This window comes from Dichomitus squalens, assembly GCF_000275845.1.
Source record: "Dichomitus squalens LYAD-421 SS1 unplaced genomic scaffold DICSQscaffold_2, whole genome shotgun sequence".
Taxonomy (NCBI): domain Eukaryota; kingdom Fungi; phylum Basidiomycota; class Agaricomycetes; order Polyporales; family Polyporaceae; genus Dichomitus; species Dichomitus squalens.
Window position 1 is genome coordinate 411,488 of NW_006766884.1, and position 26,421 is coordinate 437,908.

The window sequence follows — 26,421 nt, forward strand, 5'->3', positions numbered from 1 at the left end:
ATGCCAGGACCTCTGAGTTGCTGCGATTACGTCAAGCGCACGAGTTGTACCGACAGTCAGCGGAGCAGGGGTACGAAGATGCTATACATGGATGCAAAGTATGGTAGCAACGTCCGCACCAGGATCGTGAGAGAGAAGATCACAGTTCTATTGTTTCCTTGTGTTTGAACTTCCGACCTGCGCGCTCAGCCGCGCGGTAACAGAAGTGATTTCCATAGAGCTCGAACTCGATATGGGGCATGTCCAGGATCGTCGTCTGTGTGTCATCCGTAGAACGGACGACTTGTGGCGTAGCTGTGGAATAGAGCGGAACGGCGAACACAAAAATGCTGTTCTGCTTCGGCAACACTGCACAAATACGCAGCGGTTTGCGCACCACCGATTAGTCTATATTGACGGCATGAGATGCAAGAAGACGGCGAACACTTCTGCTCATCTTTCCGGGTGATCACCTTGAACGAATTCTCCGTTTCGTGCACGACTATCCCGGAGAGTCCAATGAGGCAGGGGTTCCTGCTTTGCCGCACTAAGACAGCACAGGGAGCAACGACGAGAGGAGGTCAAACATATCGTAAGCTGTACCAAAGACTGGAGTTTGTGCGCACCTGTTACGATCGCACCATGGAAGTCAGCCTTGATGAGCTTGGCATGCATGCCTGCCGCAGCCGGCATAGCTGAGCTAGGGTCCATGCCGAGCGCCGCAGGCTCAGGCGATAGTGAGAGCAGCTCATTCATGTATCCTAGCCAGAGGAAGTGCAGAGGAAGAAACAATTGGAACCTGTGGCCCCGAGGCAGGTCAGTGCCACTCTCGCACGCCGCGGATCCGATGGAGCGCACTTCCTCTCCTCCTTTCTCAGCTTCCATATGCCCCGCTTCCTGTCTTCCTGCTTGCTGATAACCCCCGCGACCCGCCGCACACGCTCGGCAGTACGCTTTGCACGCTTCTCTTCTCGCTCCTTCTTGGCTTTACTGCCGCGGGCAGGGTTCTCAAGGAGGATCTGGCGTCCTTGAACGCGACTCGCGTAGGCCTGTGCAGGATCGGAGGACCTGGTGACACTGCTCTTGACGTAATGAGGGATGAACGGCGTCGTTGTATCGAGTTTGAGACGTTCGTTCTGGTTCCGCGGTGAGAGAAAAGCAGGAACGCGAGTGGACATGAAACTCACGTTGATGAGCGGCAAGGGGGCGTAGATGCCCCTGTGGCCATTATCTGCTGCGCGGTATTTCATAAAGGACTTGCTGAGGGTATGTGGCCTGTCGGGAACAATATGACGGAGGGGGCGCGAGGCCTGGAAAGGGAGGGGGTGATCAGGGTGGGATTCGAGCTCAGAGAAACGCGAGGCAAGCTCAGCGCGAGACACTGCGTCCGTCCATTCACGTGCGCTCTTCGTACTACCTTTTCCTTCTTCGGCAGTTGAATCTCAACCTTGCGCTTCCTCCACTCCATCGCCCCCTCTCCTCGCCCGCGCGCGTGTATCCCACCGTTCCAGCCAAAGCAGGTGCGCGAGTCCCAGCCATCATCGTCACCTGCTCATGCGTTTGCAGAGCAAGTCGCTCCGCGGATGAGCGGCTAGGCGGTGCACGCACCGTGACTAGCAGGTGGGAACCAGTCCACCCGTCCTTCATAGCGGCTCGCAAATCCTGTTTCTACATAGGGCATGTCTGTCCCGAAGCCGCCATGCGAAGTGCCCGTTTAGCTCAAAACGCTCTTCGCTGTCCGGCCAGTATCTCCAAGCAATCGATAGCTCGTCGAGCAAACGTTCATGCGTCCAAGCCTTTCCGATGTACTCTCATGACCGCGGTCGAGGAAGGTCTTGGTTTCTATACGACTCACCACACTGTCGCCGTCGGGTGCTCGCTCCCTGGATTTCGAAACGCCGTTTCACCGGTTTCGTTGGTGACCTGCCCGGCCCGTTGCTAGTATTCTTTCGATAGGCCGAATCGCCTTCGATTATGCGCGCGGCCTGCGTGCGATGACGACGCATCACGCCGGTCAGGGGAGTGGGTTTTAATGCTTTCCATAAACGATGCACTGCTCGATTCGGCTCGTGATATTGCACACGACTATGATCTGATGACTGCGACATGCTCCATCCGCCCTCCCTTCCATTGATAGCGTCCTTCGTGCCCGCACACAGGTCCGTAATCCGTGCCTCCATGTGTAAACTCGAAGTCATCTGACTCATAGCGGGATCTGTCCAGACGGTGGGATGAGATTCGCTCGTCCCAGCCCTGGCAGATCGCCTCGAGCTTCGCGGATGATTAGATGCCTCCTATTCTCTCCATCTGAAGTAAGCCCGCGGTGGGAAGAATCCTGGCAATACGGCGATAAGGCAAGAAGCAGGCTTCTTGTCTCAGGGAATCCGACGGACTACGCCCGCATGTCCGACGCGCCTCGGCGAAGGAATCAGCGGTTCGATTCGCGCTTTCGCAGGCCGATGATACGGTGGTTGTCTCTGGATGCTTCCTAGGGGCGCCTCGCGATAGTTGCTCATCAGGGGAGACGTCTGTTTCCAGGAGGAGGCGACCGTGAGCGCTGGACTTGACGTGCTTCTCAAGAATTGCCTTGGGAGGGCTCACACACGTGGTTCGGGTACGAGTACCGTTCGTAAGTTCGCACTTCATCTCCCGCCGACGAAGCTCTCGTTATCGTTCCGCTCGGCCGCTCAGCGCAGCGCTCCTGCCCGTCTGCCTGCCCGCAATCGAGAGAGCGAGCTTGTCAAACTACCGAAGTTCTTGCAAAATTCCAGAACGCACAGGACGTCCGCCACCGCTCATCATCTTCCGCCCTGCTCATCCAGATCACCCATGCGTGTCCGCTCTAGCTAGCGGCACCTCGGACCTTGTCCCAGGCTTTGGGTAGCCCAAGGGCCGGATGCTTTACACGGCGAGCTTTCTATCTCTAGCTGAAACAGGTATCCCGGGCTGGATGCAGCGGTAGCACCTTCTTGTTCCGCACAGAGGTTATCTAAGGGAGGCCGGCATCGTGGACTTTGCTTTGTGGCGGATCGCCTCTGTATCGTGGCTCCGGGCTCCCGCTACTCCTCCGGGCGCGTAATCGAAGCAATCACAAACTTATCAATTCGACGTAATAGGTGTTCTAAGGCAACAGCATAGCAGGAGAATAATATAGAGCAGGGAGTAACAGCGGTACAGTAGCGTAGGGAGAACAAGATGAGGCTACGATGAGGAGCGGGTGAACGTGCGCATAGTAGTACAGTATATGTATTAGGCAGAGAGTTGCAAACGAAATCTAGACTCTAAGAACGACCAAGCTGAACGCAGACGGGGCAAAACGCATCGATGACGGGGTCTATCATGTGGCGGGTAACTGATCAGCCTATGCCATGAGCAACCAAGAGAGAACATACTATACTGTTCGGGGAACTGGCGGCTGATGGGGAGGCGATGAAGTGGAGGCGTAAGTGAACCTTCCATGGCATCGGGAAGATAACGGGCTTACTACTGCCAGCAAGTCTCCGTGCAGCGGGGCGGGACGCAGTTCCTGGGATGCGACGTGCTGAACTTGCAGTAACGATCGTCGCATTGAATCTAAGCGCCAGGTTGGGACTGAATTGAGATCTACGAGAAACTAGGTAGCGAAAACGCGAACCATCTCATCGGGCTGCAGATACGTCGTTAGGACAGTGTGGCACGGAGGAAGGCAGAAAGGGGATCGGACGCACCTGGTCGACGTAGTGCCCGCAGCGCTTGTAGTTATTGCGAACGCTGTGGCCGACGACAGATGTCAGGGGGTTCGAGCCACAGAATCGCAGAAAGCCACGGACCGACGCCAGTGACACATGACTGCAGGAGAGGGCAGGAGGGGACTATGTACAGAGGAGGGGAGGGAGGGATACCGGTTGTTGGACTGAGGAGAGGAGACGACAGGCCGCCATTTATACGGGGCAGCGACAGTCATACAAAAGATCCGGGATGGTTTGCAGGAGGGCAGAGGAAGAAAGACCCAAACACGATTCGCCAGAGCACGATAACATCAGCGTATCGGACGGCTTCTCTGGAAGATTGCGCCATGTTTCTCCTGCTGGGACATATCAAGATGAGGTCGGAGTCGAGTTGAGAAACATGAGGACGAGGCCGGAGCAGCGCCAGGTTGCTGAGCACGCACGACAAAGGAGCCCGATCGGTATCTGTTGCAGCCAGCGTACTGGGACAGGTTGGCGACGGGAAGGGGTTGCGCCAGAGGTTTTGCCCGTAGCACGCTAAAGCTAAAACGTTAAACGCGTCCGCTCCTGGCTTTTTGGGCAGATGCGGAACGCGAAAGGTGATGCGCACACCGCCGCGCCGATGGGATAGATAGTCACGGGCCGGCGTTAGTCGAGGATTGCTCTCGATAGTCAGCCTGGCACTGGGAAAGGAACAGCGTGCGAGACCGCGACCATACCCATTCCGGCGCAAGAGCGAGCAATTAGCAGATCTCGTCCTCGAAGAACCCGAGCCGCCCATCAACTGGCCACAAGACGTCCAGATGTTGCACAGACGATCGTTGTGGACAAGCTGCATGGGAACATCAAGGCGATTCGCCGTGGCTTCCAAATGGATGGGTACATGAGTGCCTGCCAGCGGTGAGAGAGCAGGTTAGACCATCAAGATAGTATCGATACGGGCGCGAGCTACGGGCGTGTCCCCTGAGATAGAGCCTCATTACTGAACGCTAGAGACCTAGGCCTGTGGGAAATAAGACAAGGACCGACCGAGAATTTCTTGGCGACGAGCAGCGGACATTATCGCCAGAGCAGACGTGATACCCGAGGGAGAGCCGGAGGCCGAGCAGAGGATGCTGGCCGTCCGTCGGGGTAGGACGGGAGTGAACGCACACGTGGCCGGAGAAATACTGCACTCGCGCTATCCCATGATTGAGTTTTCGAAGCTTATCGCAAACTCTATCGTCTCGACAGATCTCGTCCCAACGTCGGATATACATCAGCCGGCGAACATCCCAACAAGATACTGGCTGACGCCCTCTGGCGTAAGAATCCCTACGTCCGAAAAGACGAGCGATATAAGGTCCGGTCTGTGAGGAAGAAGCACACGTTGTCAAGACCCATCCGAAGGCGAGGACAGAACTTGCGCGCCCACCGTGTATAGTCAACGCCGGGGTTCTTTGCTATCTGTTCCTGATTCATCGCCCGTTCGGTGCTCGACGATGACGTCCCCAACCTGGCTGGCTGTTTCGTGATGATGTCCGGCGTGCTCGTTGATGGTGCGTCGTCCGTACCAGCTGACCGTCCGATTGGAGTAGGAAACGATAGGATGTTAGGGTTGTGGGTTGGGAGATCGTACTGCGATAGCGGGAACAAGCGGTGAAACTTGTAACTGAGACACACGACGGAATGATCAGAAACTCGTTTCATCATGAGGCTGCTCAGCGAAGTACCTTTCTGCTAGTGCGTAAAATGGTTTGTTGGCCGCCTTGGCGATGATGGCCATCTGGTTGCTGCCCACATAGTTGATCAACCCACCGCTCTCTACGACTGCTTCCGAGCCGACGAGGACGAAGTCCACCCTGTCCATCACATAGGCCACCGCGGAGTCAAGGACTACGGTGCAAGGAATACCGGCCGCAGTAAGCGTTTCGTATGTTTTCAGTCTAGCGACAATCGCGGCAGAGAGTCAGCATGACATAAGTGAAACAAAAAACAGCCGTCCACATTACCCAAGTCCTCGGGGCCGAGATTCCGTCACATATACAGATATCCGCTTTGTCTTGTGAGCATGGAGCAACGCCTTAAGGACGACGCGCGAGTGAGAGTGCGTGAGAATCTACTCATATCGGTAGATCAGCATCGGTGTGATGTGCATTGCTCAGGACACTCACTACGGAGTCGTCTTTGATGAAGCCGAGGGCGAGCTCGGCGATTTTATCACGGAATGTGAGCGCCTCTGCAGCATATTTTCGGCCTTGCTGCTCAAGCTCCTTCTTCAGCTCGGCGAAGTTCTCAAGACAGCACGATCAGCGTCTATGCCGAAGGGTCCATTTTTATGATGGCACTACTCACATCGGACTCGTGTGGGAAGAGGGTCACGAAAGCGATGAAGAGCTCACAGCCCGCATTCAGGCTTATGGGATTTGGTGACCTCCTCTTGAGCTCCTCTGCGCCGTCGTTCAAAGCCTGCACGAGCTCGAACATGGTACCAGCTTCAAACTGTCCATATTCATACCAGTCGTCCCCTGGCACATCTGGGATAGGTACGCACCATTCGATCTTACGATAGCCTCGGCTAGCGCAGATATGGCTGCTAGTGGCGGTGATATCTGGTGCGCAATGAGCGATGTCACCATCGCACCTCGTGAATTGAATGCGCACTTCTTCATCTTGCAGGAATTGCTGGAAAGTAGCGTAGATATCGAAGTCTCCACTCTGCGTTTGCGCTGACATCTTTCAGTCGAAGGTAAATCGTGGGTGTATCTTGTGTGAGTTGCAACGAACGGAATGCCGGTTGAGAGACGCGTCGGAGACGGAGGTTAGGAGCAAGTATCGCGGGAGGAGCAGAGTGTGACGCCCAAAATCGGCTGTGACTCGGGTCTCACGTGCGCAGCGCGACTGGACACGGTCAGGTGATGCAACCTTGGTAGGTCTTTCGATCGCGAATTCAGATATCGATCATTGCGCCTGCTTGGTCTCATCCTCCTCGGTGGTGTGACACTCGTCCTCATATGCTCCCAAGTACTCGTACTATGGGCACGTCTCGAGCTCTAGTCGAGAGTTTTTTCTCCCTCAACCCACACACGACAGCATTGACACACCCAGCCTAGCCTACCTCGAGCCTGCAGTCCTCCGTGCAAGATCTGGTTTGCCCGTCTACGACGATTGCGGCAGCCCGTGCCAAGAGATAAATCTAGCGATCCATTTTCAAGGGTGAGGGACACCTGGCTATCTCCCCGAATGACAACCCATGAGAACATGCTCCCATTATTATGGCAATTCCGATATATCCGGCCGTGGTTTCCGAGTAGTTGCTGCGGCGTTGGTCTGTGACGCCGCGGCCCACTGAAGCATCATACAGAGCGCGGATACACTGTGTTGGGACCGTGCGACGCCACGCATCTGGCCAAATCCTGGACTTTGCTACGGTTTCTATCTCGGCCCTTCGCCTGCAGCAACGAGGATACCCGAAGATGGGCTTTGGATATTGGTTGCGTCGGGACCATGACGTGCCGACTGTCTGGACCCTACATTGACGGCGTCTGCAATTTTCGTACGTCGCGAGTTCGCTCCTCTGAAACACACCGAGACAGTCAGCATGGTAACATTGGGTCATCGACTAACCTGAAGTCGTGTTTGTCGGAGCGCCCTCGAGCTATGTCTGAACGGAAGCTTGTTCCTCGATGGTGGCGGCTGTCAAGCAGACTCAGTTTACCCCCACAGGGAACCCCAACGTATCGCGTATGCGATCCAACCTTCGGAGAGCACGGAGCGACTAAGAGAAAGCATCATCGTATGCATGAATGACATCCCAAGCCGACGAGGAACAAGCACCTGGATTCTAGATTCCAAGTAAGCGAGAAGATCGAGCGGCGGCGATGACGTTGTTGTGGTTTACCCAGGGCGGGCGGTCCCTTGTTAGCCAGGCGCCAGAAGGCCCGGGCGACCGCGGAGACGGCAATCGGTCGTCAAGGGTTGTTATTCTCGCCGCGGCGCCGCCAGCGGGGGCCGTCTTGGCCGACTCGTTGTGGTCGCTTTCGTGCCAGGTGCTGGGCTTTACTTAGCTCGGATATACTGCGCCTAGTGTGGGCGGAGAACACGCAGCCTCCGCCCTCGAACGGCGTGGTGTCCACCACGCATTTGGCCCTTATATCATATATCACGCCCTACGTTAGCGAGCAGCATTCATTTGCTGGCCACCCTGGCCGTGCGGGGGAGTACTTGTCGAGTGTCGGCCCAGGAGGGTAGCCGCTGGCGGCGGGATATCAGTTTGAGTCGGCGACCTGAGCGCGCGGGCGGCGGGTATCCGACCGTATCCATCCTCATTTCTGGGGACGTGCGTTTTGCCTGAATCCACACCGGATAGGGCAGGGGAGTTGTGCTGCATAAGGCAGGGTGCGGGAGAAAAGTGTACAGGGCCGGCGGGAGCGGACGATTTAGCCTGGGATCGAGGGTGGGAAGGGGAGATTTGGGCCGATTGTCGATGCCGATATGTCCAAAAAGCGCAGGCTTTGCTCATCGAAACACGTTTCGTGTCTTTGCCGCGTCGAAATGTCGCCCAAACCCTATGGGGGCCGCTCCCCGTGGCGATCGCGTCCAATTTCAGCAGTCTCGGCGCAACGCCCGCCCTTCAAAAGGCCCGACGCGAGACTATGTTTTCCTCCTCCACCACTCCCCTCTGACAGGCCCTTGCTCTTCTCGCCTCCTATCCCGCTGTGCTCAACAACGTGTTTGCCGTCCGGGCGCACGCTTCCTTGATCCACACTATAAACTGCTGGAGGCAGGCAGGCTTCTTCGTTCGCCATTTCCGGGTGAGTAACTTTCGCATATATGTCGTCCGACGAACCAACCATCGGTGCTCCGCAATGTATACAGTTCGCCACCGTATTTCGCCCTCGTTCGGTATCCCTCGCGACACCCCCCTCCCTCGCCGTCCCGCCCGCTTCGTCCCAAAACGTCTGCCCATTATGTCAGGCGTTCCGCCACAGTTGGTCTTCAGTAACGAGGTCGCATCAATGGATGAGTGGTCAAGGCGAACCGGCATCCCCCTAACCACCGCCGACGCTCTAGGCACGAACTATGCTCGTGCACGTCGGTGGTTGCTTTCCATCCGGTCAAAGTTGGTGCAGGAGCACGGCTGGCAGGACGTAACACCCTTGGACTCCCGACTCCTCTTTGACGTCGAATATCCCACCCCATACCGGTCCTCGAGAGGCCTCCCGCGCAGTCCCAATATGCGCCTACAGATTCCGGTGAACGCTTCGTCGTTCTTTTCGCGCGAACGACGCGTCCAGTGGGAGATGGTCTTCCACTCCGCGCTCTTTCCGGGGCTGCGGCATACCGTTCCGGCGATCGCGGACCTGCTGCACCTCCTCCAATGCCTGCTCACGGGTATGGTCGTCCTCGTAAAAGAAGAGCAAGTCCCCGGCGAAGGTGTGTACCGGACCATCCGCGGATTGCCGCCGGTCGAGTGGGTGACGAGCCACGAAGCCGCACTCGTCGACATCTTCGGGTCTTCCCATTACCGGCAGCTCTTTCGCGCCGCCAGCGACAACCGTGTCGCGTTCAAGCTCGAGCGGGCGTGACGTGCTCCCACGCCCAGGCCCTCGTCCGCTCGCTTGCCTATCGCCCAAAAGGCCCGCGAAACACGACTGGTTTCGTCCACGGACCCTGCAGATGCTCCCCGCGTCCTGTCGGACTCTATCTTATTCGATCCTATTGACTGGCATGATACTCGTGTTTAATCTCGTCTGGCACAATCTTAATGCCCTTCTCATCTTCGCTAATCGTTGTCACATACTGTTATACCGTTCCAGAACCTCCTATGCCATCTATCCTCGCTGTCACTTAGAATACGGCCTTGCTAGTCGCAGAGTAGGCTACGGTCCACGCTACGCATTTGTCCTCCCTTGCTGTTTTGTTCCTGCCATAATGTCTTCCCATGTCGCACTGCCTCTCTTCGTCCTGCACATACAGTATGTATTCCCAGCATTCCACACGTCATGCATCATAGCTAGGCTTCTATAGTATAGTCAGTAATCGGCCCAAGTTGTCATTTGTACTCAGTATTACCTGTCCATACCTTCCGAGACGTCGAGCGTTTGCGCCCATAGTGGCACGTTTTCCCTTCCTCCAAACAATGTAATGATGATCTTCGCAGAGTTCTCAGAACTCCGAGATGGATTGTTGGACGTTCATGATATCCAGAAAAATGCTATTTCGTACTCTATACACACCGTATCGCCGGGAAGTGCTACCAGACGCAGCCGCCCCAAAGTTACGTCGTGGACGAATATGGCTATATAGTTGCGAGAATGGTGAAGATCTTGGAAGAGATGGTCCCATAGGATAAGCGGGACACTAACTTACCACAGCTACAACCTGCAGCTTGCATCGAGGTCAAGACTTGACATGGCCGCAGGGTAACTATGCCTGAAATAGCCACCTCCGCGTTCGTGCTGGGGATTGACAGGGCATAGGGCGGATAAGGACGCGTGCAACACATGAGGTGTTGTGACCAGCCGGTGGGACGAGCTCGCTGCAGCGTACGAATGACTCAGTCGGATGCCGGAAGCTGCTCACGGACGGCATGCCCTTTGGGAAGGCGGGTCGAAGAAGCCTGGTTCCGAAACAGCTACATTCTGGATCTGCATCGCACGTGGAGAGAGCCCCATCGACCGAGGGCCCACGCAGTCCTGCTCGACCTGTGCAGGGGCGATTGAAGGGGCAGCAGGGTTCCGGTAGATCGGAGACTGTGCAGGAACACCTATTGGGGGCCCATACGTGGTCAGCCACAGGCGCAAACAAGAGCTCGGGAATGGCTAGGTTACTGACCTGGCTAGACCCTCGACCGGGAGGTGTACACATCGGGAACGGCTACGCGATCTGCGAGAGAAGCTCGAGAGGCAGGCGGTAGAAGGTCATCGCAACCTCCGTAATCTAATCAGAAGGACGAGGGGCACACGACTAATCGATGGTCACCAGTGCGCCTGGATGGCCGGGTCAGAGAGTAATACTTAGGGGTGCTCAATCCTTGAGGCCACTGGTCACTGGTCGCGTTGAGAGGCAATTGATGGGGACTGATGGACTAGCCGAGTGCCCCGCATTTGGCAAGCGAGCGACGTCGGGCTTCACGTTCCTTCCCATTTTATGGGCCTACCGCTCTCACCAAGACAGCGAAAAACCTGAATTTCGAGTATATCAAAGATGAGAGCCGTCTGCGTCGATTGACACCAATGTCGAGGGACTTTGTGTGGGAGGACCAGTGTCAGCATCGCTGCAGAGCTTTCGAAGACGAGTTGAACGGCTAGTCTCGGCTAGCCCATCGACCCGCATCAATTGTCTCTCAACGCGACCAGCGACCAGTGGCCTCAAGGATTGAGCACCCCTATTGGTATGCTGCAATTACCTGGCTTCCGTCCCGTCGAAAGAGTAGATGATTGACGGAAGCCGTCGGGATACGAGAAAGAAGACGCAATGCTCGCAACACGATCCGTACGTAGCATGCAGAGGTATCATATATAGCGATGCAAATGCATCGAAGTCGAGCGCAACTACTAGTGCGGTGCGGGTGCCGTCGAGCCAGACTGCCGATCTACAGGCGTCTACATCTGAGCGGAGTGCCAACTATGACCCCTTCGGACCAAGTCGGAGCTCGTAGCACTGTGCTGGGGGTTGGAGCGGAGCCGAGACCAGGTCACAGGGTTGGACGCAAGAGCGCCCATTATGTCGCGCCGCGCGCTGAGACCCGCGTCGTGACTCTCAACACTCGTGCTGCTTTGTGATACTCACACTCGCCATGGCGGATGGCGCGCCGCCCCCCGAGGAAGACTTCAATGCTATACCGATACCCGACCGGCTCGCTCACAAGAACTGGAAGGCCCGAGTTAGCGCCTACGAGGCCCTAGTCAAGATATTCTCCACCACTGCGTCCGACTCCGATCCTACTTTTAAGCCTTATAACAACAACCCCGATACCCTCAAGAAGATCGCTACCGATGCCAATGCTGTTGCTCAGGAGAAGGGGCTGGAGTGTTTGGTCGCATTCGTGAAATACGCCGGGGAGAATGCAGCTCGTACTCGGGAGGTGGTCGTACCTGCCTTGGTGGATAAATGCTTCGGGTCCGCACGCGCTGGGACGAAGAACCAGGCAGTAGAGCTGTCGCTGCAATACGTGGAGGTCGAGAACGGTGCGGCAGGTGTTGTGGTACGTGTGTCATCCTGCTCGCGCCCGCTCGGCTCATGTGAATCCGCCACTTGTAGGAGAACATCCTGCCAGGGCTCGCCGCGAAGCAGCCCAAGACTGTTGCCGGATGCGTGACTGCGTTGAAGGAGATTGTTCGGTGAGCTTAGATTGCACCATCCCTCTCGGTATGGGAGCTTGACAACTTCGTGCATTTATTCAGACAATTCGGGACGACCGTCGTTCCTCCACCCCCAATCCTGAAGGCTCTTCCCAAGATCTTCGGGCACTCCGATAAGACTGTGCGCGCAGAAGGCACCCAGCTCGTTCGCGTCATGTACCAGTACATCGGTCCGGCAATCGAAACCTTTCTTAATGACTTGAAGCCCGTCCAGGTGAAGGAGCTGAAGGAGGCGTTCGAGGAGATGGAGAAGGAAGGAAAAGGCCGAGGGAGCTTGAAGCCCGAGAGGATGACGCGACAGGGGGCGAGGGAGGCTGAGGCTGCCGCGGAGGCCGGGGGCGACGGAGATGCGGATGCTCCTCCTGAAGAAGGTGCGTACGCCGATATGTTTTTTCCCACCGGGGCTCAGTTAGCTTGTGTTCAGAGGCTCCTCCTGATCCTCGGATGTTCGCGGAGGAGGTGGACATCGTCCCGAAGATGCCCGCCAACTTCCAGGCGTCCTTGAAATCTTCGAAGTGGAAGGATAGGAAAGAGGCTCTGGACGGCCTCTTGGCAGTCGTTAACGCGACGCCCCGTATCAAGGAGGCTTCCGAACTAGGCGAACTTGCTCGGTCACTAGCGACCTGTGTGCAGAAGGATGCGAACATCAACTGTGTGATGGTTGCGGCGAACTGTTTGGAAGGACTGGCCAAAGGTCTGATGGGGCCTTTCGCGAAGTATAGAGAGAGTGTCGTCCCCCCTATGCTGGAACGGTTGAAGGAACGAAAGGCGAATGTTACCGACGCCATCGGCAATGCCTTGGATGCCGTGTTCGCTACGGTAAGTCTCGTCCAATGAGCTTCTTGCGCACGGTCTAATTTGTGCGTACGGTGCGTAGACTACTCTCACAGATATTCTTCCCGACACGCTTCCAGCTTTGAACTCGAAGAATCCTCAGGTCAAGGAGGGTACTTTGAAATTCATAGCGAGAAGCTTGTCAAATTCGCCTACTCCGCTTCCTGCACCCCAGATTAAGCCTCTGTCTGAAGCCCTCGCCACTCTGTTGGAGGACTCTTTCGAAGGCGCCAGAAATGAAGCCGCTGTTTGCCTGGGAACTTTGATGAAGATGGTCGGAGAGCGGCCGTTGAATGCTCTGATGGATGGTCTCGCCGATGTGAGGAAGGCAAAGGTCAAGGAGGCGTACGACAACGCCAAGGTGAAGGCCAAGGCTGGTTCCGGTGCTCCTGCGAAGCCCGCCGCGCCTCCTCCAAAGGAACCGCCGAAGAAGAAGGTGCCGCCCCCCAAGCAGGCACCGACTACGGATTTGCCTGCCGTTCCCAGCGAGGACAATCTCGCGCCTCCTGCGGAGAATAAACCTGTCAAAAAGCCTCCCGCACGACTTATGGTGCGTCTCGAGGGTCTCTATGTAGCTCGTAGCTGATTGATTGCATATATCAGGCAAAGAAGCCCCCAACCTCCGGTGCAGCCGAGGGCGGCGCTGGAGCTCCCGCGGCGGCAGTCCCTGCCCCGAAGAAGCTTCCTCCCGCGGCAGCAGCAAAGCCAGCCAAGGGTGGTGCTGCGCCTGCTTCTGGTGCGCTGGACACCTTCAAATTCAAGCACACGCCGGAAGACGCGGAGGCTCTGGCTGCTGAGGTCATACCCGCCAAATATGCTACGGAGCTTGGTGACTCCAACTGGAAGGTTCGGTTGGCCGCTCTCGAGGAGATGACCACCTGGGTGGAGGGTGCTGTTGAGGGGCTTGATTCTGAGGTCGTCATTCGCTTCCTAGCGAAGAAGGGCTGGAACGAGAAGAACTTCCAGGTGCGTCGACGACGCCATAATCTGTGGCTATCTGATGACTTATGTAATGAACTCCCTCGAACGTCAGGTATCCACTAAGCTATATGGTATTCTTGGCACCCTCGCCGATCGCTGTCCATCCTTCGGCAGAGCTTCCGCTGCTCTGTGCATACCGCACTTGAGCGAGAAGCTGGGAGATATGAAGCTCAAGAAACCCGCTGGAGACACGCTCCTTTTATTCGCAGAGAAGACTTCGTTGCAATTCGTTCTTGGTCACGGTACGCTTGCTTGCTTCCCTCGCATCGGCTATGACTTACACGCTGCGTAGCGTACGAGCCGCTCTCCAAACAGAAGGCTCCGAAGGTTCTCGCCGATGCTCTCACGTGGGTCGAGCAGGCTCTCGTGGAGTTCGGTATAGCTGGCTTGTCTCTGCGCAGTCTCATTGAGTTTCTCAAGACGGCGTTGAAGAATTCAAACGCAGCCGTGCGAACTAACGCGACTAAGACACTCGTGACTGTCAGGCTCTTCGCTGGTTCATGTAGGCTATGCTTCTATACTGACTATGATAACACCTAACATCTTTTCCAGCGATTAAGGACCTTCTCGAGGATCTCAACCCGCAACTCCTGGCGACCATCTTTACCGAGTTCGACAAGGTGGAAGGCACTCCGGCGCCGGAGCCCGCTCGCATGCAAGAGGATCTCGCTGGTATGGCTCCTGCCGGTGGCGCAGGGAGCAAGGCCGCTGCTTCTGGAGGCGATCCGCTGGACGATTTGTTCCCTCGGGTGGAAATTGATGGTCTACTCAAGGGTACGACGATCCTCGCAGACGCGAAGAGCGATGCGTGGAAGACGAAGAAGGAAGCTCTTGAGACACTTCAAGCGATCTTAGATCAAGGCGCAAACAAGCGATTGAAACCTACCATGGGTACGTAGTTTCCTGACTCGGTGACTTGTTGGAGCGTTTGTTGATCATCCGTTTGCAGGTGAAATCGCCCAGGTTCTAAAGGCTCGGGTGGTGGACGCGAACAAGCCGGTTCAGATGCTAGCTCTAGATATCGTTGCGCGCATCGCCACCGGTATGGGCAAGCCCTTCGAGAAACACACGCGGTTTTTCGTCGTTCCTGTCGCCAGCGTCTTGTCCGACCAAAAGGCGCCTTGTCGAGCTGCAGCTTTGCAAACGCTTACGGCGATTGTCAACGCATGCGAGGGGTTTGAACCTATAGTGGCCAATGTCGGGACTGCGCTCGAAACGAACAACCCTCTGCAACGCGCATCTATGCTCGGCTGGCTTGTGGACTGGTTCAAGGAGCACGAGCTCCCGCCCGGCTTGGACCTGAGCAGCTGGGCTGGTCCCGTGGTCAGCTGTCTCGACGATCGAAATGCCGACGTAAGGAAGAGCGCGCAGGCACTGCTTCCCACCCTCATTGCCAGCGCGGGCTACGATTACGTCTTGAATCAGACGAACTCGTTAAAGCCAGCTTCGAAATCAACCGCCCTTCCAATCATACAAGCGGCTCGTGGGTCTTCACCCGCCGCTGCAAAAGGCGCACCTGCTCCTGCTGCCGTCAAAGCTGCGCCAGCTAAAGCCGTCCCGGCTGCTCCTCCCAAGGCTGCTTCCCCTCCCCCCACCGAACTTCCTTCTGCAGAGTCTAGCAAAGTCGCACCGCCAAGTAAGCTGGGTGGTGTACGGCGCAAGCTGCCTCAAGGCTCAATTGCCCGTCCGGAGTCGCGCGCCGAGACCCCCACCGAGCCGGCGGTCACATCCCGTCTTCCTGGCCCCGGCAAGCTTGGCGGTCTCAAGAGACCAGGAGCGCCTCTCAGCGGCCCTTCCAAGCCCGCTCCTGTCGATGCTCCCGATACTTCCTCCCTGATCTTCACGAGCTCGAACCCCGAAACGAAGAGACTTCGACTAGCCAAGGATGTCAACAAGTGGGTCATCGAGTCTGGACCCAGCCGCAAAGACTTGGCAGAGCTACTACAGCACCAGATGGAACCGCACGCCTCGAAGGAGCTACTCGCGCTTCTGTTCAGTCACGATCACAATGCCGTGAACGACCATGTCAATGGGCTGGGCTTGATTCAGGACTTCTATAGCAGCGCTCAAACAGGGGATGACAAGCTGCAGTCAATCTGCATCGCCAATTCTGACCTTGCACTGAAGTTCGTTTCAATCAAGGTTCACGAACCGCAGTCGAATCTGGTGCAGAAATGTGTGGAGGTCGTAGACTCCGTTCTCACATTCTTCCAAAGCGTAGACTACCAGCTCTCTGATCAGGAAGCTTTGGTTTTCATACCGACCATCGTTCATAAGGTGCGTTTCAACCCTGGTGACTCTGACTTATCTCTGATCCCCCTCTAGTTGGGTGATGCGCGGGAGCCCGTCCGCATTCGCGTCTCACAAGTCGTCCAGAAGCTACCAAAGGTTTATGCCTACAGTCGAGTGTTCCAGCTACTACTTGAGCACGGCCTGCAGTCAAAGGTCGCCAAAACCAGGCAAGGTACGCTGGACGAACTCGCCGGGGTGCTGAAGCGATTCGGTATTGGCGCATGCGAACCTTCCAAGGCGTTCCCGAAAATTGCAAGCATGATCTCCGACAAAGATCCCGCTGTTCGCAAGTCTGCACTTGCTACGCTCAGGTTAGAATAATCCATCTTCGGACAAAAATGTCACTCACTGTTTTATCTCAGCGAGGGCTATGTGTTGGTGGGCGAGAAGATCTGGGGTTTCGTCGGTATGCTCTCTCCAAAAGACAAGACCCAGCTCGAGGAGAGATTGCGTCGTGTGCCCGGATCGAGCACTCCCGACAAAGTGGATACTGCCTCGCTAGCGACTCATGCATCTCGAATCGGCACCGGAATCTCGAGGTCGGGATCTCCAGCTCCTAGTGCGATGTCTCGAATAGGAGGCGTCGCACGACCTGCCAGTCCTGCTCTTGCAGCCCCCTCACGTCTTGCAAGACCTGCCTCTCCCTCGAACATGGTTCGCTCCTCATCTCCTGCGCCTTCTCAGATCAGCAAACTTCCTGGACCTTCGCATCTTGCAGGGCCCGGTTCCCCGAGCTCGCGGCCGAAGAGCCTACTACCTTCGCGATTGGGTCCTCCGCGGTCACGACTCAATGGCATACCAGGTCCATCCTCGCATAGTGCGTTGCCCGCCCCCTCTGTCCAGTCGAGGTCTTCCTTGGACGACGGTTTCTCTTCCAACGCTCATCGAGGTGGTATCCTGAGCCGGCGCTCCATCGAGGAGAATCACGATCAGCTGGAGAACACCTCGGAAGACATCACGGTTACAATCTCGAGCATCCTGAGCAACGATCCGACAAGGAGCGTAGAGGCATTGAAGAAGATCCAAAAGGTCCTCGAAGTGGGGCCGGATAACGGACCATCGTCCTCTGCCTATCAAGAGTTGGCGGAGCACACAGAGGGCCTAATCGAAACGATCACCCTACAGATGGCGCATGTCTTTGAACGTCCAGAAGATATCACTCTTCCTGAGAACTTCCGTCTGGCGAAGCATCTCATTCAAACTCTCAATGCGTTCTGCGATCACGTCTTCCTTGCGGAGTCTCTGACAGTTGACATCCTGACATCGCTCTTGGAAGAGTTGACGCTTCGTCTCCTGCAGACGGACAACAGTCCGGATGGCAAGGTGAAAGATCTGTCACGCTTCATCAACATGATCATATTGCGGCTGTTCGCCACGGGCAGGAGAATGTCCATTTTCCGGTAAGTTACACGATGCCAACGTGATGAGTTGCCACTGATATTCCGTGCGCAGTGCTCTGTTCGCTTTGCTGCTCCGGATTGTTAAGCCATTCCCGGCGAGTGGCACGAGTTCCGATTCGCAGGAGGCCAAGGTTGCGGAGCTGGTTCTCAAGTGCGTTTGGAAGCTCGCTAGGAATATCCCGCAGGACCTCGAGAAGCATATCCTGGATCCCGTGGAGCTATTCCCTGCAGTGGAGCACTTCTTGCAGTCGGTGCCGCCAAACGAGTGGCGTGCTCGTGCGACCAACAAGGTCCCCTGCGGCGACATGCCGTTGAGGACCATCAAGGTCATCATTCAGCATGTAGTCGGTAAGTCTCTTCTATGCCTATGTCCGTGATGGGTTGTCTGATATCGTCCGATAATAGCGCAATACGGGGATGACGTTTACGACCATCTGTCGTCTGCCTTCGACGATCCTTCCGCAACTATTGTTTATCCATATGTGTACCGCATTCTGAATTCGTCGACGAAGACTGCTGCCGAAGTTCCTCTGCGCCCCGAGCCCATACGCGAAGAGCCAACGAGGCCATCAACTGCTGCCAGCCGACCACTGTCGCCCCAAGAAACCGCTTCGACACATTCCGTCACCTCCGACCCTCGTGCTCCTTCCTCTTCAAGTCATTCTCGAAGTCGTTCCGTTGGCTCGACGGCGGAAACAGTACAAGAGCCGGACCTTGATGAGCAGCTCAATACCATCATCGACCATATATCGAGCGAGACGACAGGCGCGATGCACAAGGAGGGCATCACCGAATTACATCATTATCTCAAGGCATATCCACACAAGAAGCCGAAGGTCGACAAGATCTTGGAGTCGACTGGCAGTGCGTTCCGCAAGTACATCACGCGTGCCTTGGCAAGTCGTGCGGCTGAGGATGAGGAACGGAACGTGGCCGTCACCCAGACGCTGTCCAGTACGTCCATACGTTCTGCGAGCATGATGACACGGGGTTAACTGGAATATAGGACTCGAATTCAATGGAAACGGCATCGGGCGAGAACGCACTGAGAGCATATCCAGTTGTGAGTGAACTCGAAGTGGGTTGACGTTGTCGTGGCGAAGCAGCTGATTATGTTTGTCAGTGCGCGATTTGAACGGCCATGGCACCGTCCCGACCTCTCCCGTGTCGGCGGCCGGTAGTCGGGCTGAGGTACCTTCGCCCCGATCACCTCCTCGGTCGAGCATTTCCGAGATGCCTGATGTACAGCAAGAGAAGCTATCGCGATTGCACGACATCTTCCAGTATAACAGGCAAAGCACAATCAGCAACGGGTCCTCACAGGGTCGGTCGACGCCGTCTGTAATCGCGAGCGTGCGATCAGGGACGCATTGATCGAAGGAGAGTGTATGAGGGAGCTGCTTCAGAGATACTTTGGCATCTGCATATCTGTATACCAACCATCGCATCGCTTTCTTACAGTAGACAGGGATAATATATGTAATGATCTGCATTACCGTCGTCTGACAGATTGCGCAGCCTGGGCCGGTGTTAAATGTTAGGGAGCCGGGGAGCTTGTCCAAGAAACTAGGTATGTATTGGCGCCGTGAGCACGTCTATGTACGTCAACTGCTTCTCCTTCTGTCCTGCCACCGCCGAGCACGGCCCACACGCTCCCTCCTCTTTCACGACTTGACGACACCCCGCTCCTTCCATGGCTGCTGTGAAACACGCTCAGCCCGCCGACCTCGTGTATGATGCCACTCTCGTCTTCTGGAGGGCTGTCACCAACATCTTCTTCCGGGAGGTCCGGCCAAGAGGTGCGTTCAACATCCCGCGCGAGGGTCCGGTCATCTTCGTTGCTGCACCGCACAACAATCAAGTGCGTCCATGATGTACTGCCTGCACCACGCGAGCTTTGACGTTCGGTCCGTAGTTCCTCGACCCTCTGCTGCTGTACCGAGAGGTGCATCGGGAGACCGGGCGTCATGTGCGGTCACTCATTGCGGCCAAGAGCATGAAGAGGAAGGTTGTGGGATTTTTTGCAGGGCTGATGGGTAGCAGTGAGTACAGTTCCATCAGTTGCACGTATATGTCCTCAGCCGAAATGCTTAGTCCCCGTCGTCCGAGCCGCTGACGATGCTAAACCCGGAACGGGCGAAGTCACAATTTCGGAGGAGGACGCTACGCTCATCATCGGCCATGGCACCAAGTTTACCTCTGACTTCACTCCAAAGATGCAGATCATGCTGCCAAAGTCTGTGGGTTCGCTCGTCGCGGAGGTGACGGAGATACTGTCAGATACCCAGCTGAGGATAAAGAAGGAATTTTCGGGAACCGCGAAGCTGCGCGAGAAAAACAAGGAGATTCAAGCTGCCGGCCAGCGAGGGTTCGCATTCAAGAAGCTTCCGTTCGTGGACCAAGGCAAAATGTATCAATATGTGTACCAGTGCCTTACGGAAGGAGGGGCCATCTGTATTTTCCCCGAGGGTGCGTTCCTCCTGCGTATACCCCCTTTGGCCTGGGTCGGCTCAAGTCGGGCACAGGTGGTAGCCATGACCGAACGGACCTCTTACCTCTCAAAGCCGGCGTCTCTCTCATGGCCTTGGGAGCCATGGCGAACAACCCGAACCTGAAGGTCAAGTTAGTACCAGTCGGTCTGTCGTATTTCCATGCACACCGTTTCCGGTCACGCGCGGTCATTGAGTTTGGGTCACCCCTCGACGTTCCCCTGGAGTTTGTCGAGATGTTCAAGGAGGGCGGCGCGAAGAAGAGGGAAGCGGTTGGAAAGTTCCTTGACGTCATCTACGATGCACTCAAGACTGTCACTTTGAGGGCTCCCGACTATGATACGTTAATGGTGAGTGCAGAATTTGCAAAGTCAGCGTTTTTGGTATCATGAACAGTTCATGACACTTGTGTACATGTAGCTCATCCAAGCTGCGCGACGACTCTACAAAACACCTGGCCAACATCTGACCCTAGGCCAGGTCGTCGAGCTCAACAAGCGTTTCCTCCAAGGTTACCTCCACTTCAAGGATGAGCCTAAGGTGCAGAAGCTCCGAGACGATGTCCTGAGGTACAACCGTCTCCTCCGAGACCTTGGTCTACGTGACCATCAGGTAACGCAGACACATGGAGCTACCCCTAATAGATATTATCTGACACTATTGTGGTAGGTTCCGCGGGCGGAGAAGGCTGGATGGAAGACATTTGGCCTGCTGACGTACCGTCTGGGCTTGCTAGCTGTCTGGACCGTCCTAGCCCTACCTGGTGTCATCCTGAACGGCCCCATCTTCGTCACTGCTTCCGTCATTTCTCGCAAAAAGGCCAAAGGTGTTTAGTTCCGACAGTCATTCCATGACATAGTTGCTTATCAAGTCGTCCACCGTGCAGAGGCTCTTGCTGCTTCCGAGGTCAAGATCGCTGGTCGTGATGTATTGGCAACGTGGAAAATCCTCGTCGCTCTTGGTGTCACACCAGTCCTCTACGCATTCTACGCCGTCCTTGCAACGATCGTGGCCGTCAAGGCTGGTGTTCCGCTCAAATGGCGCATCTGGACGCCTTTCCTTGTCCTCATGACACTCCCAATCTTGGCCTATTCGGCTCTTAAGTTCGGAGAGGCCGGAATGGACGTTCTCAAGTAAGCCTAGATTGATTGAGGTCCTCGGCGGAAGGCTCACGGGCGATCTTATGACAGGTCCCTGAGACCACTCATAATTGCATTAATACCCGGCCAGCAGCGATCGCTTCAAAGGCTCAAGCGCATGAGAGAAGAAGTATCCAACGAACTTGTGGAAACGATCAACGAATTTGGACCTCAGATGTTTGAAGATTTTGACGAGGTGGGCTATATTCGTCTCTACACATGCACACGTATGTCATATGTTCTCAATATATTTCACAGTGGCGTATTCTCGTCCCTTCTGCGACTGCACCTCCATCGAGCGGGCAGCCGGGCATATGGCGGCGCAAGACTGCGACTGGCGGCGTCGACGCACAGGGCAACCTTCTTGTGCACCCTATGGTCAGCACCACTTTCCCTCTTTCGACTATATCTTCCTTCCGTGTACTAACCGCTATCATGCATACAGACCTGGCTGGACGAACGCCTGTTCGGCTGGAGCCGTAGTGCAAAGCGCGGGACAAGCGCATGGGCAGGCACCCGGAGCCACGACATCAGTCGTGTGCCGACGCCGGACGCGTCCGACGACGAGGACCACCCCGACTACGATGACCTCAACATCCCCTCCGGCGATGGCTACTTGCTCGCTACCCGCCCACGGTCCCAGCGCAGTTCCTACGCTGACATCCAGCGCCTTCGGCTGACCGGGGCTAGCAACGCGGGGGTCAGTAGCGGGGGCCCCTTGAGCCCACTCTCCCCCGTGTCGGCAACTGCGGTGTCAACGGGCGAACAATATACCGACAACGATGGGCTACACTTCCGTGGGCAGACGCGGGTACGGAAGCAGAGTCTCTCGGATGGTGTTCCGGTGGAGGTGATTGGCAGCGTGGACCGGGAGGAGCCGTTCAAGGATGCAACACAGGAATTGAATCAGGAGATGGACAAGCGGCGGGAAAGTCAATCGCCGTGACAGGTGGTTGCAAGGTGTGCTGAGACTTTGCGTGACCCAGATCTCTGCTCCGACAAGCACGCTCTACTCTTTGTGGTACATTACTCCTCATATATCTACTCTACCGCCCCGTTCTGCTTCCCTTGTCTATGTACTTGTCCACTTCGCGTGTATTCGTTCATTGTGCGCCTATATGCACAAGCAAGGCTGCAGCCATGCGGAAGGCGCGGGAGAATCGGGGGATAGCGTCGATTCACCTAAATCAACAACAGGATGGGACTGGGATTACAAGCGGTGTGCGAAACACCAGACAGTAGGACAAAACATCATGTTCACAGCGCTACAGCAGGTCTTCTCGAGACCTGCCACCCGTGAGGATCTCCACACCGGTATCCGTGATGCTACGCGTAAGTCGCCTCATCAGCACTTATGGCGGCATGGCGGCAAGAAGCTCGACTTACAGCAAGGTCTCCTCGAACTGCGCGCTGCGCTTGCCGTCGATCGTCGTGGACGTCCAGTCGTCCGGCCAGTGCTCCAGATCCCAGTGGCCGAGATTGATCATCTATACGAAGGCACACGAACGTGCCGAGCAAACGTCGGTGGGGTTCGGGTCCAGCGATAACCGAGAGGAATGTCGGACGTACAGGCTCAATGGTAAACGTCATGCCGGCCTTCATCGTGCCCACGGCCTTGTTCTTCGCGTAGTGCGGCACGTTCGGCGCGGTGTGGAAGAGGTCGTTGATGCCGTGGCCGCAATACGTGCGCACGACGGAGCAGCCGTTCTGACGCGCAATCGGCTCGCTGCGGAGGGCGGAGTACGTTAGCGTCCGGCCGGTTCCAATCCGAAAATCAAAGCAGAATTTGAGAACGTGATTGTGGGGTGTAGATCACTGGATATGGGTGGGCACGCACATGGTCTTGCCGAGGTCGCGGAAGAGCGCGCCGGGCTTGCAGAGCTTGATGGCTTCGTGGAGGCACTTGTGGGCGGTGCGCATGAGGCGCTGCGAGTCTTCGTCTACGCGGCCGACGGGGTAGGTCTCGTTGAGGTCGCCGTGGTAACCTGTAATGAGGATGCGCATCAGGCGTAGCCCACGAATACTAGGAATCTGCGGAGCCTTACCATCCTTGTATAGCGTAACATCTGACCCACACGCGTCCGACGTCAGCACACCCTATTGGGCAAGAGTCACATAAACGAGAGACAGCGCACCAATGTTGATGATATCACCCTCTTGCAGCTTACGCTGGTCGGGGATGCCATGGCAGATCACCTCGTTGATAGACCTGCGGATGAGAAGCGTGCAAGGTGGTGAGCCCAGTCCGTCAGCACGCTCCCACGACAGTCAAGCTGAAACCAAATCACACGTACGTGCACACGGACTTGGGGTAGTGGCGGTAGTTGAGAGGGGACGGGTACGCGTCACGCTTGATTGTTTCTTCGTGCACGATCGCGTCAATCTGGTCGGTCGTTATGCCCGGACGGATGGCCGCGGCGGCAATGTCGAGCACTTCCCTCGCCAACTACAAGAGACGGAGGACGGTTGCGAGGCGCAGGGCGAAGCAAAGTAGAACAACCATGGTCAGAAGGACTATCGGCAACACGGCTGACGCGGGGCGCTTGAGAGCGGAACGTCGCAGACGGGAGCGGAGGGTGACTCACTTTGCACACGTTGCGCATCTTTTCGATTTCCTCAGGGGCAAGGATCCGGGGCGGGAGCCCGAGTTTTCTGTTCTCCGACGTGGGGATGCCTGGATGTGCGAGGGAGGAAAGGGCGGGTGAGCGAGAGTAGAACCCACATGGCGCGAGGGATAGCGTAGAGTGCACGCTTGATCGCACCGTCTTCCGCGTAGTCTGGCCGCGGTATGTGCGCGGGCACCTCTCGCTTGGGCGAGAGAGGGTAGACGGGACGCAAGGGCCCGGTGAACTTGAAGGTACCGAAGGGATTGAAGGTACCATCTGCGACGGAGGGTAATAATCATCCAGAACATGAGTCTATTGTTGCGATATCCGTTGCATGCTCTGCATACCTTTGTTGATATTGGGATCATCAAGCAAAGGCTGCCTCGGGGTGGCGATGTCATGGATGATTTTGTGCGTTTTCTGTAGGATGAGAGACAGTAAGGCGACAATCGACTAACGACCTATCACAGCGAAGCACATACCCCTGTAGTCTGTCAGCACGCAGCTATGACAAGAAGGAAACGATCGAGACTTACAGTTGGCCTTGAAGCATTCCTGGCAACAGAAGAAGGAGCCCTTGATCCCGAGCCTAGCGCGAGTATCGATGAGAACAAGACCGCAGAGAGAAGAAGCAGATAACAGACTTGTTGCACGTAGGGCACTCTAGACGGGACGGGGGACGGTCCTTGATGCAGTTCGAGGACTGGCAGGGAACGGGTGTAGCACTCATTGTCGGCAGAGAGTCGGAGGTCGCTGTGGCTGCTGTGGCTGAGGAAGAGCAGCCGGAGGCAGCCGCGCGAGCAACGCAATTTAGTCGCCGAGACGCGTAGATGGCCGGCGCCGCCGCAGAGCAGAAGCGCGTGGCAGTGCACCGAATATACCAACCAGGGACAGACCCCGGGCCCATGTCACGGTCCATCGACTGCGAACACACACCGGAACCAATGTCCTATGATCCATCTTTTCTACTGTATACTTTCGGGAGAGATAGGAGTCCCCAGCCGAAGCCCCACGTTTGCTTCGCTCGCACGTCTATAAAGATTCACGTCCGCTTCCATGATCGTCACACCCATCCCCCAGTTCCCGCTTCCACATGTCTCTCCCATCTACTGCTGAAGTCCTCATCGTAGGAGCAGGCCCCACAGGCGTAACCCTTGCCCTTGCTCTACAGAGGGAGGGCTGTCCAGGCGTTGTCGTTGTTGACGGCATACTCCAGGGCGAGAACACCTCCCGTGCTATCACCCTTCATGCTGCCACCATGGAGGTATGTCCTGCGATCACTCCAACTCGATTCATCAAAACGTAGAGCTCAATGTGCTTGCATTGGTAGGCCTTCGAGCTACTTGGTCTTGCCGAACAGCTCGACAATGAAGGCACTAAGGTCAAGAAGACAATAGTCTGGTCGGGCACAAACAAGATAGAGACCACCTACTTCGAGCCACTATCCAAGTACACCAAGTACAACTACATCAATTGCGTACCACAACACGTCACCGAGAGGCTCCTCAATCAGGCCGCCAAGGAACGCGGTATCTCTATCTACAGACCACACAAGGTCGTAGGCATAAAGCCCAGCACAGACGACCCCAAGTTCACGGACGTCTTTTTCGATACTGGTCACGTCCTGCGCGCCCGGGCAGTTGTCGGCGCGGACGGCTCACGATCCAAGGTCCGTGTTCCCATCCTATCTCTCGCAGCCGCGGAACTACATACAGTCGTGACTGAACTTGATTCTCTCGCAGGTGCGCCAGCTAGCCAACGTCGGCTGGGCTGATCCCACGGGGACAGTCAACGCGAACAATAAAGACGATGCGCTCTCCACCATGATTATCGCCGACGTCACCGCCACCAACCCGCCCCCCTTCCCGCGCGACGCCATCAATCTCATCCTCTCCACCAACAACGCCGTCCTCTGGCTCGCCCTCCCCGGGGACCCCTACCCCGACAAGGGCGTGCCCAAAGGCGAGACCGTCTTCCGCGTCGTTTGTGGCATCCCCGCGGAGCGCGGCCAGCCCCCGCACGCGCCCGACGCCGCGTACATCCAGGACCTGCTCGACACCTGGGGCCCTAACAACGCCCTGCCCGCGGGCTCGCCCAAAACGTCGATCTCGCGCGTGCTCTGGTCGAGCCGCTTCCGCACGCACTCCGCCATCGCCGACAGCTTCTTCGCGCAGGTCCCTACCCTCGGAGACGGGACCGAGGAGGTGAAAGCGGAGGGCGGCCCGGTCATGCTCGTCGGGGACGCGGCGCACATCCACCCCCCGATGGGCGGGCAGGGCATGAACCTCGGCATCCGTGACGGGGTCAAGCTCGCCCCGGTTCTCGCCGAGTTCGTGCGCGTCGCGTCGGCGAACCCGTCCGCGCCCAAGGCGGAGCTCGAGAAGCCGCTGCAGGACTGGGCGGAGGAGCGCCGTCCGAAGGCACTGACCGTCATCGGGCTCGTGAAGCGCCTTCAGGGGATGCTCTGGGTGCCCCACACGACGCAGTACGCGCTTGGGTTCATCCCGTACAACGCGGCGTGGCTCCGAGACTCGTTCTTGGGCTTGGCGACCAAGTTTGAGTTCTTCCGGGTCAATGGGGCGTACCAGGTGAGCGGGCTAGGCAACCCGTGAAGTGTTGCGCGTGCAAGCCGCATTGCACCCATTCTCG

General features: G+C 56.6%; 8 protein-coding genes across 8 annotated transcripts; 4 read left to right on the forward strand and 4 right to left on the reverse strand.

Annotated features, from left to right (window-relative positions):
- Nucleotides 1-3: 3 nt before the first annotated feature.
- On the reverse strand, nucleotides 4-1,229 carry DICSQDRAFT_77542 (RNase P/MRP, p29 subunit; the record flags this gene model as incomplete). Its single annotated transcript, XM_007360971.1, has 5 exons — nucleotides 4-348; nucleotides 425-526; nucleotides 606-778; nucleotides 838-1,115; nucleotides 1,167-1,229. 5 exons carry the CDS (start codon nucleotides 1,227-1,229, stop codon nucleotides 140-142), a joined length of 825 nt encoding a protein of 274 aa, XP_007361033.1. The 3' UTR covers nucleotides 4-139.
- A 2,014-nt stretch (nucleotides 1,230-3,243) lies between these two features.
- Nucleotides 3,244-4,774, reverse strand: DICSQDRAFT_131984 (uncharacterized protein). Its single transcript, XM_007360972.1, has 5 exons — nucleotides 3,687-4,774; nucleotides 3,614-3,625; nucleotides 3,464-3,552; nucleotides 3,372-3,394; nucleotides 3,244-3,313 (listed from the first exon to the last, which is right to left on the reverse strand). Exons 2-5 carry the CDS (start codon nucleotides 3,614-3,616, stop codon nucleotides 3,261-3,263), a joined length of 168 nt encoding a protein of 55 aa, XP_007361034.1. The 5' UTR covers nucleotides 3,617-3,625; nucleotides 3,687-4,774; the 3' UTR covers nucleotides 3,244-3,260.
- Nucleotides 4,775-4,847: 73 nt separating this feature from the next.
- DICSQDRAFT_77544 (nagb/rpia/CoA transferase-like protein) lies at nucleotides 4,848-6,503 on the reverse strand. Its single transcript, XM_007360973.1, has 8 exons — nucleotides 6,330-6,503; nucleotides 6,220-6,277; nucleotides 6,021-6,160; nucleotides 5,840-5,959; nucleotides 5,678-5,784; nucleotides 5,399-5,611; nucleotides 5,101-5,337; nucleotides 4,848-5,035 (listed from the first exon to the last, which is right to left on the reverse strand). Exons 1-8 carry the CDS (start codon nucleotides 6,399-6,401, stop codon nucleotides 4,945-4,947), a joined length of 1,038 nt encoding a protein of 345 aa, XP_007361035.1. The 5' UTR covers nucleotides 6,402-6,503; the 3' UTR covers nucleotides 4,848-4,944.
- Nucleotides 6,504-8,357: 1,854 nt separating this feature from the next.
- Nucleotides 8,358-9,826, forward strand: DICSQDRAFT_97242 (uncharacterized protein). The gene is made up of 2 exons (XM_007360974.1): nucleotides 8,358-8,479; nucleotides 8,544-9,826. Exon 2 carries the CDS (start codon nucleotides 8,636-8,638, stop codon nucleotides 9,251-9,253), a length of 618 nt encoding a protein of 205 aa, XP_007361036.1. The 5' UTR covers nucleotides 8,358-8,479; nucleotides 8,544-8,635; the 3' UTR covers nucleotides 9,254-9,826.
- Nucleotides 9,827-11,449: 1,623 nt separating this feature from the next.
- On the forward strand, nucleotides 11,450-19,013 carry DICSQDRAFT_131987 (ARM repeat-containing protein). The gene is made up of 16 exons (XM_007360975.1): nucleotides 11,450-11,874; nucleotides 11,931-12,010; nucleotides 12,074-12,402; nucleotides 12,456-12,850; nucleotides 12,909-13,415; nucleotides 13,469-13,831; nucleotides 13,899-14,088; nucleotides 14,139-14,348; nucleotides 14,399-14,737; nucleotides 14,796-16,123; nucleotides 16,172-16,449; nucleotides 16,501-17,538; nucleotides 17,591-17,886; nucleotides 17,944-18,492; nucleotides 18,545-18,601; nucleotides 18,662-19,013. Exons 1-16 carry the CDS (start codon nucleotides 11,467-11,469, stop codon nucleotides 18,910-18,912), a joined length of 6,618 nt encoding a protein of 2,205 aa, XP_007361037.1. The 5' UTR covers nucleotides 11,450-11,466; the 3' UTR covers nucleotides 18,913-19,013.
- Nucleotides 19,014-19,179: 166 nt separating this feature from the next.
- DICSQDRAFT_131988 (glycerol-3-phosphate O-acyltransferase) lies at nucleotides 19,180-22,319 on the forward strand. The gene is made up of 10 exons (XM_007360976.1): nucleotides 19,180-19,399; nucleotides 19,454-19,580; nucleotides 19,633-20,007; nucleotides 20,064-20,377; nucleotides 20,448-20,639; nucleotides 20,697-20,853; nucleotides 20,914-21,160; nucleotides 21,218-21,362; nucleotides 21,425-21,544; nucleotides 21,612-22,319. Exons 1-10 carry the CDS (start codon nucleotides 19,232-19,234, stop codon nucleotides 22,110-22,112), a joined length of 2,346 nt encoding a protein of 781 aa, XP_007361038.1. The 5' UTR covers nucleotides 19,180-19,231; the 3' UTR covers nucleotides 22,113-22,319.
- A 4-nt stretch (nucleotides 22,320-22,323) lies between these two features.
- On the reverse strand, nucleotides 22,324-24,541 carry DICSQDRAFT_177216 (methionine aminopeptidase). Its single transcript, XM_007360977.1, has 12 exons — nucleotides 24,417-24,541; nucleotides 24,308-24,361; nucleotides 24,120-24,193; nucleotides 23,929-24,048; nucleotides 23,752-23,840; nucleotides 23,461-23,612; nucleotides 23,302-23,375; nucleotides 23,212-23,232; nucleotides 23,004-23,151; nucleotides 22,736-22,892; nucleotides 22,553-22,653; nucleotides 22,324-22,492 (listed from the first exon to the last, which is right to left on the reverse strand). The coding sequence occupies exons 1-12, from the start codon at nucleotides 24,500-24,502 to the stop codon at nucleotides 22,432-22,434; spliced, it is 1,137 nt and encodes a 378-aa protein (XP_007361039.1). The 5' UTR covers nucleotides 24,503-24,541; the 3' UTR covers nucleotides 22,324-22,431.
- Nucleotides 24,542-24,865: 324 nt separating this feature from the next.
- DICSQDRAFT_48715 (FAD/NAD(P)-binding domain-containing protein) lies at nucleotides 24,866-26,384 on the forward strand (the record flags this gene model as incomplete). Its single annotated transcript, XM_007360978.1, has 3 exons — nucleotides 24,866-25,036; nucleotides 25,103-25,441; nucleotides 25,515-26,384. The coding sequence occupies 3 exons, from the start codon at nucleotides 24,866-24,868 to the stop codon at nucleotides 26,382-26,384; spliced, it is 1,380 nt and encodes a 459-aa protein (XP_007361040.1).
- Between the last annotated feature and the right edge of the window lie 37 nt (nucleotides 26,385-26,421).

Bases quoted from the DNA above. Each gene is read 5' to 3' on its own strand.
- DICSQDRAFT_131984 (XM_007360972.1), bottom strand. The intron at 3,395-3,463 runs GTAAGCCCGTTA...CCTCCCCATCAG, and splicing joins ACGGAGACTTGCTGGCAGTA to CCGCCAGTTCCCCGAACAGT. The intron at 3,314-3,371 runs GTATGTTCTCTC...GCCACATGATAG, and splicing joins CCAGTTCCCCGAACAGTATA to ACCCCGTCATCGATGCGTTT.
- DICSQDRAFT_77544 (XM_007360973.1), bottom strand. From the start codon at position 6,401: ATGTCAGCGCAAACGCAGAGTGGAGACTTCGATATCTACGCTACTTTC. The intron at 5,960-6,020 runs GTGAGTAGTGCC...TGCTGTCTTGAG, and splicing joins TCTTCCCACACGAGTCCGAT to AACTTCGCCGAGCTGAAGAA. The intron at 5,338-5,398 runs GTACTTCGCTGA...CGTGTGTCTCAG, and splicing joins TTTTACGCACTAGCAGAAAG to TTACAAGTTTCACCGCTTGT.
- DICSQDRAFT_97242 (XM_007360974.1), top strand. From the start codon at position 8,636: ATGTCAGGCGTTCCGCCACAGTTGGTCTTCAGTAACGAGGTCGCATCA.
- DICSQDRAFT_131987 (XM_007360975.1), top strand. From the start codon at position 11,467: ATGGCGGATGGCGCGCCGCCCCCCGAGGAAGACTTCAATGCTATACCG. The intron at 16,124-16,171 runs GTGCGTTTCAAC...ATCCCCCTCTAG, and splicing joins TACCGACCATCGTTCATAAG to TTGGGTGATGCGCGGGAGCC. The intron at 18,602-18,661 runs GTGAGTGAACTC...TATGTTTGTCAG, and splicing joins CACTGAGAGCATATCCAGTT to TGCGCGATTTGAACGGCCAT.
- DICSQDRAFT_131988 (XM_007360976.1), top strand. From the start codon at position 19,232: ATGGCTGCTGTGAAACACGCTCAGCCCGCCGACCTCGTGTATGATGCC. The intron at 19,400-19,453 runs GTGCGTCCATGA...TTCGGTCCGTAG, and splicing joins CTGCACCGCACAACAATCAA to TTCCTCGACCCTCTGCTGCT. The intron at 20,008-20,063 runs GTGCGTTCCTCC...AGTCGGGCACAG, and splicing joins CATCTGTATTTTCCCCGAGG to GTGGTAGCCATGACCGAACG.
- DICSQDRAFT_177216 (XM_007360977.1), bottom strand. From the start codon at position 24,502: ATGAGTGCTACACCCGTTCCCTGCCAGTCCTCGAACTGCATCAAGGAC. The intron at 23,841-23,928 runs GTGCGATCAAGC...TCGCACATCCAG, and splicing joins GCCAGACTACGCGGAAGACG to GCATCCCCACGTCGGAGAAC. The intron at 23,152-23,211 runs GTAAGGCTCCGC...TCCTCATTACAG, and splicing joins TGTTACGCTATACAAGGATG to GTTACCACGGCGACCTCAAC.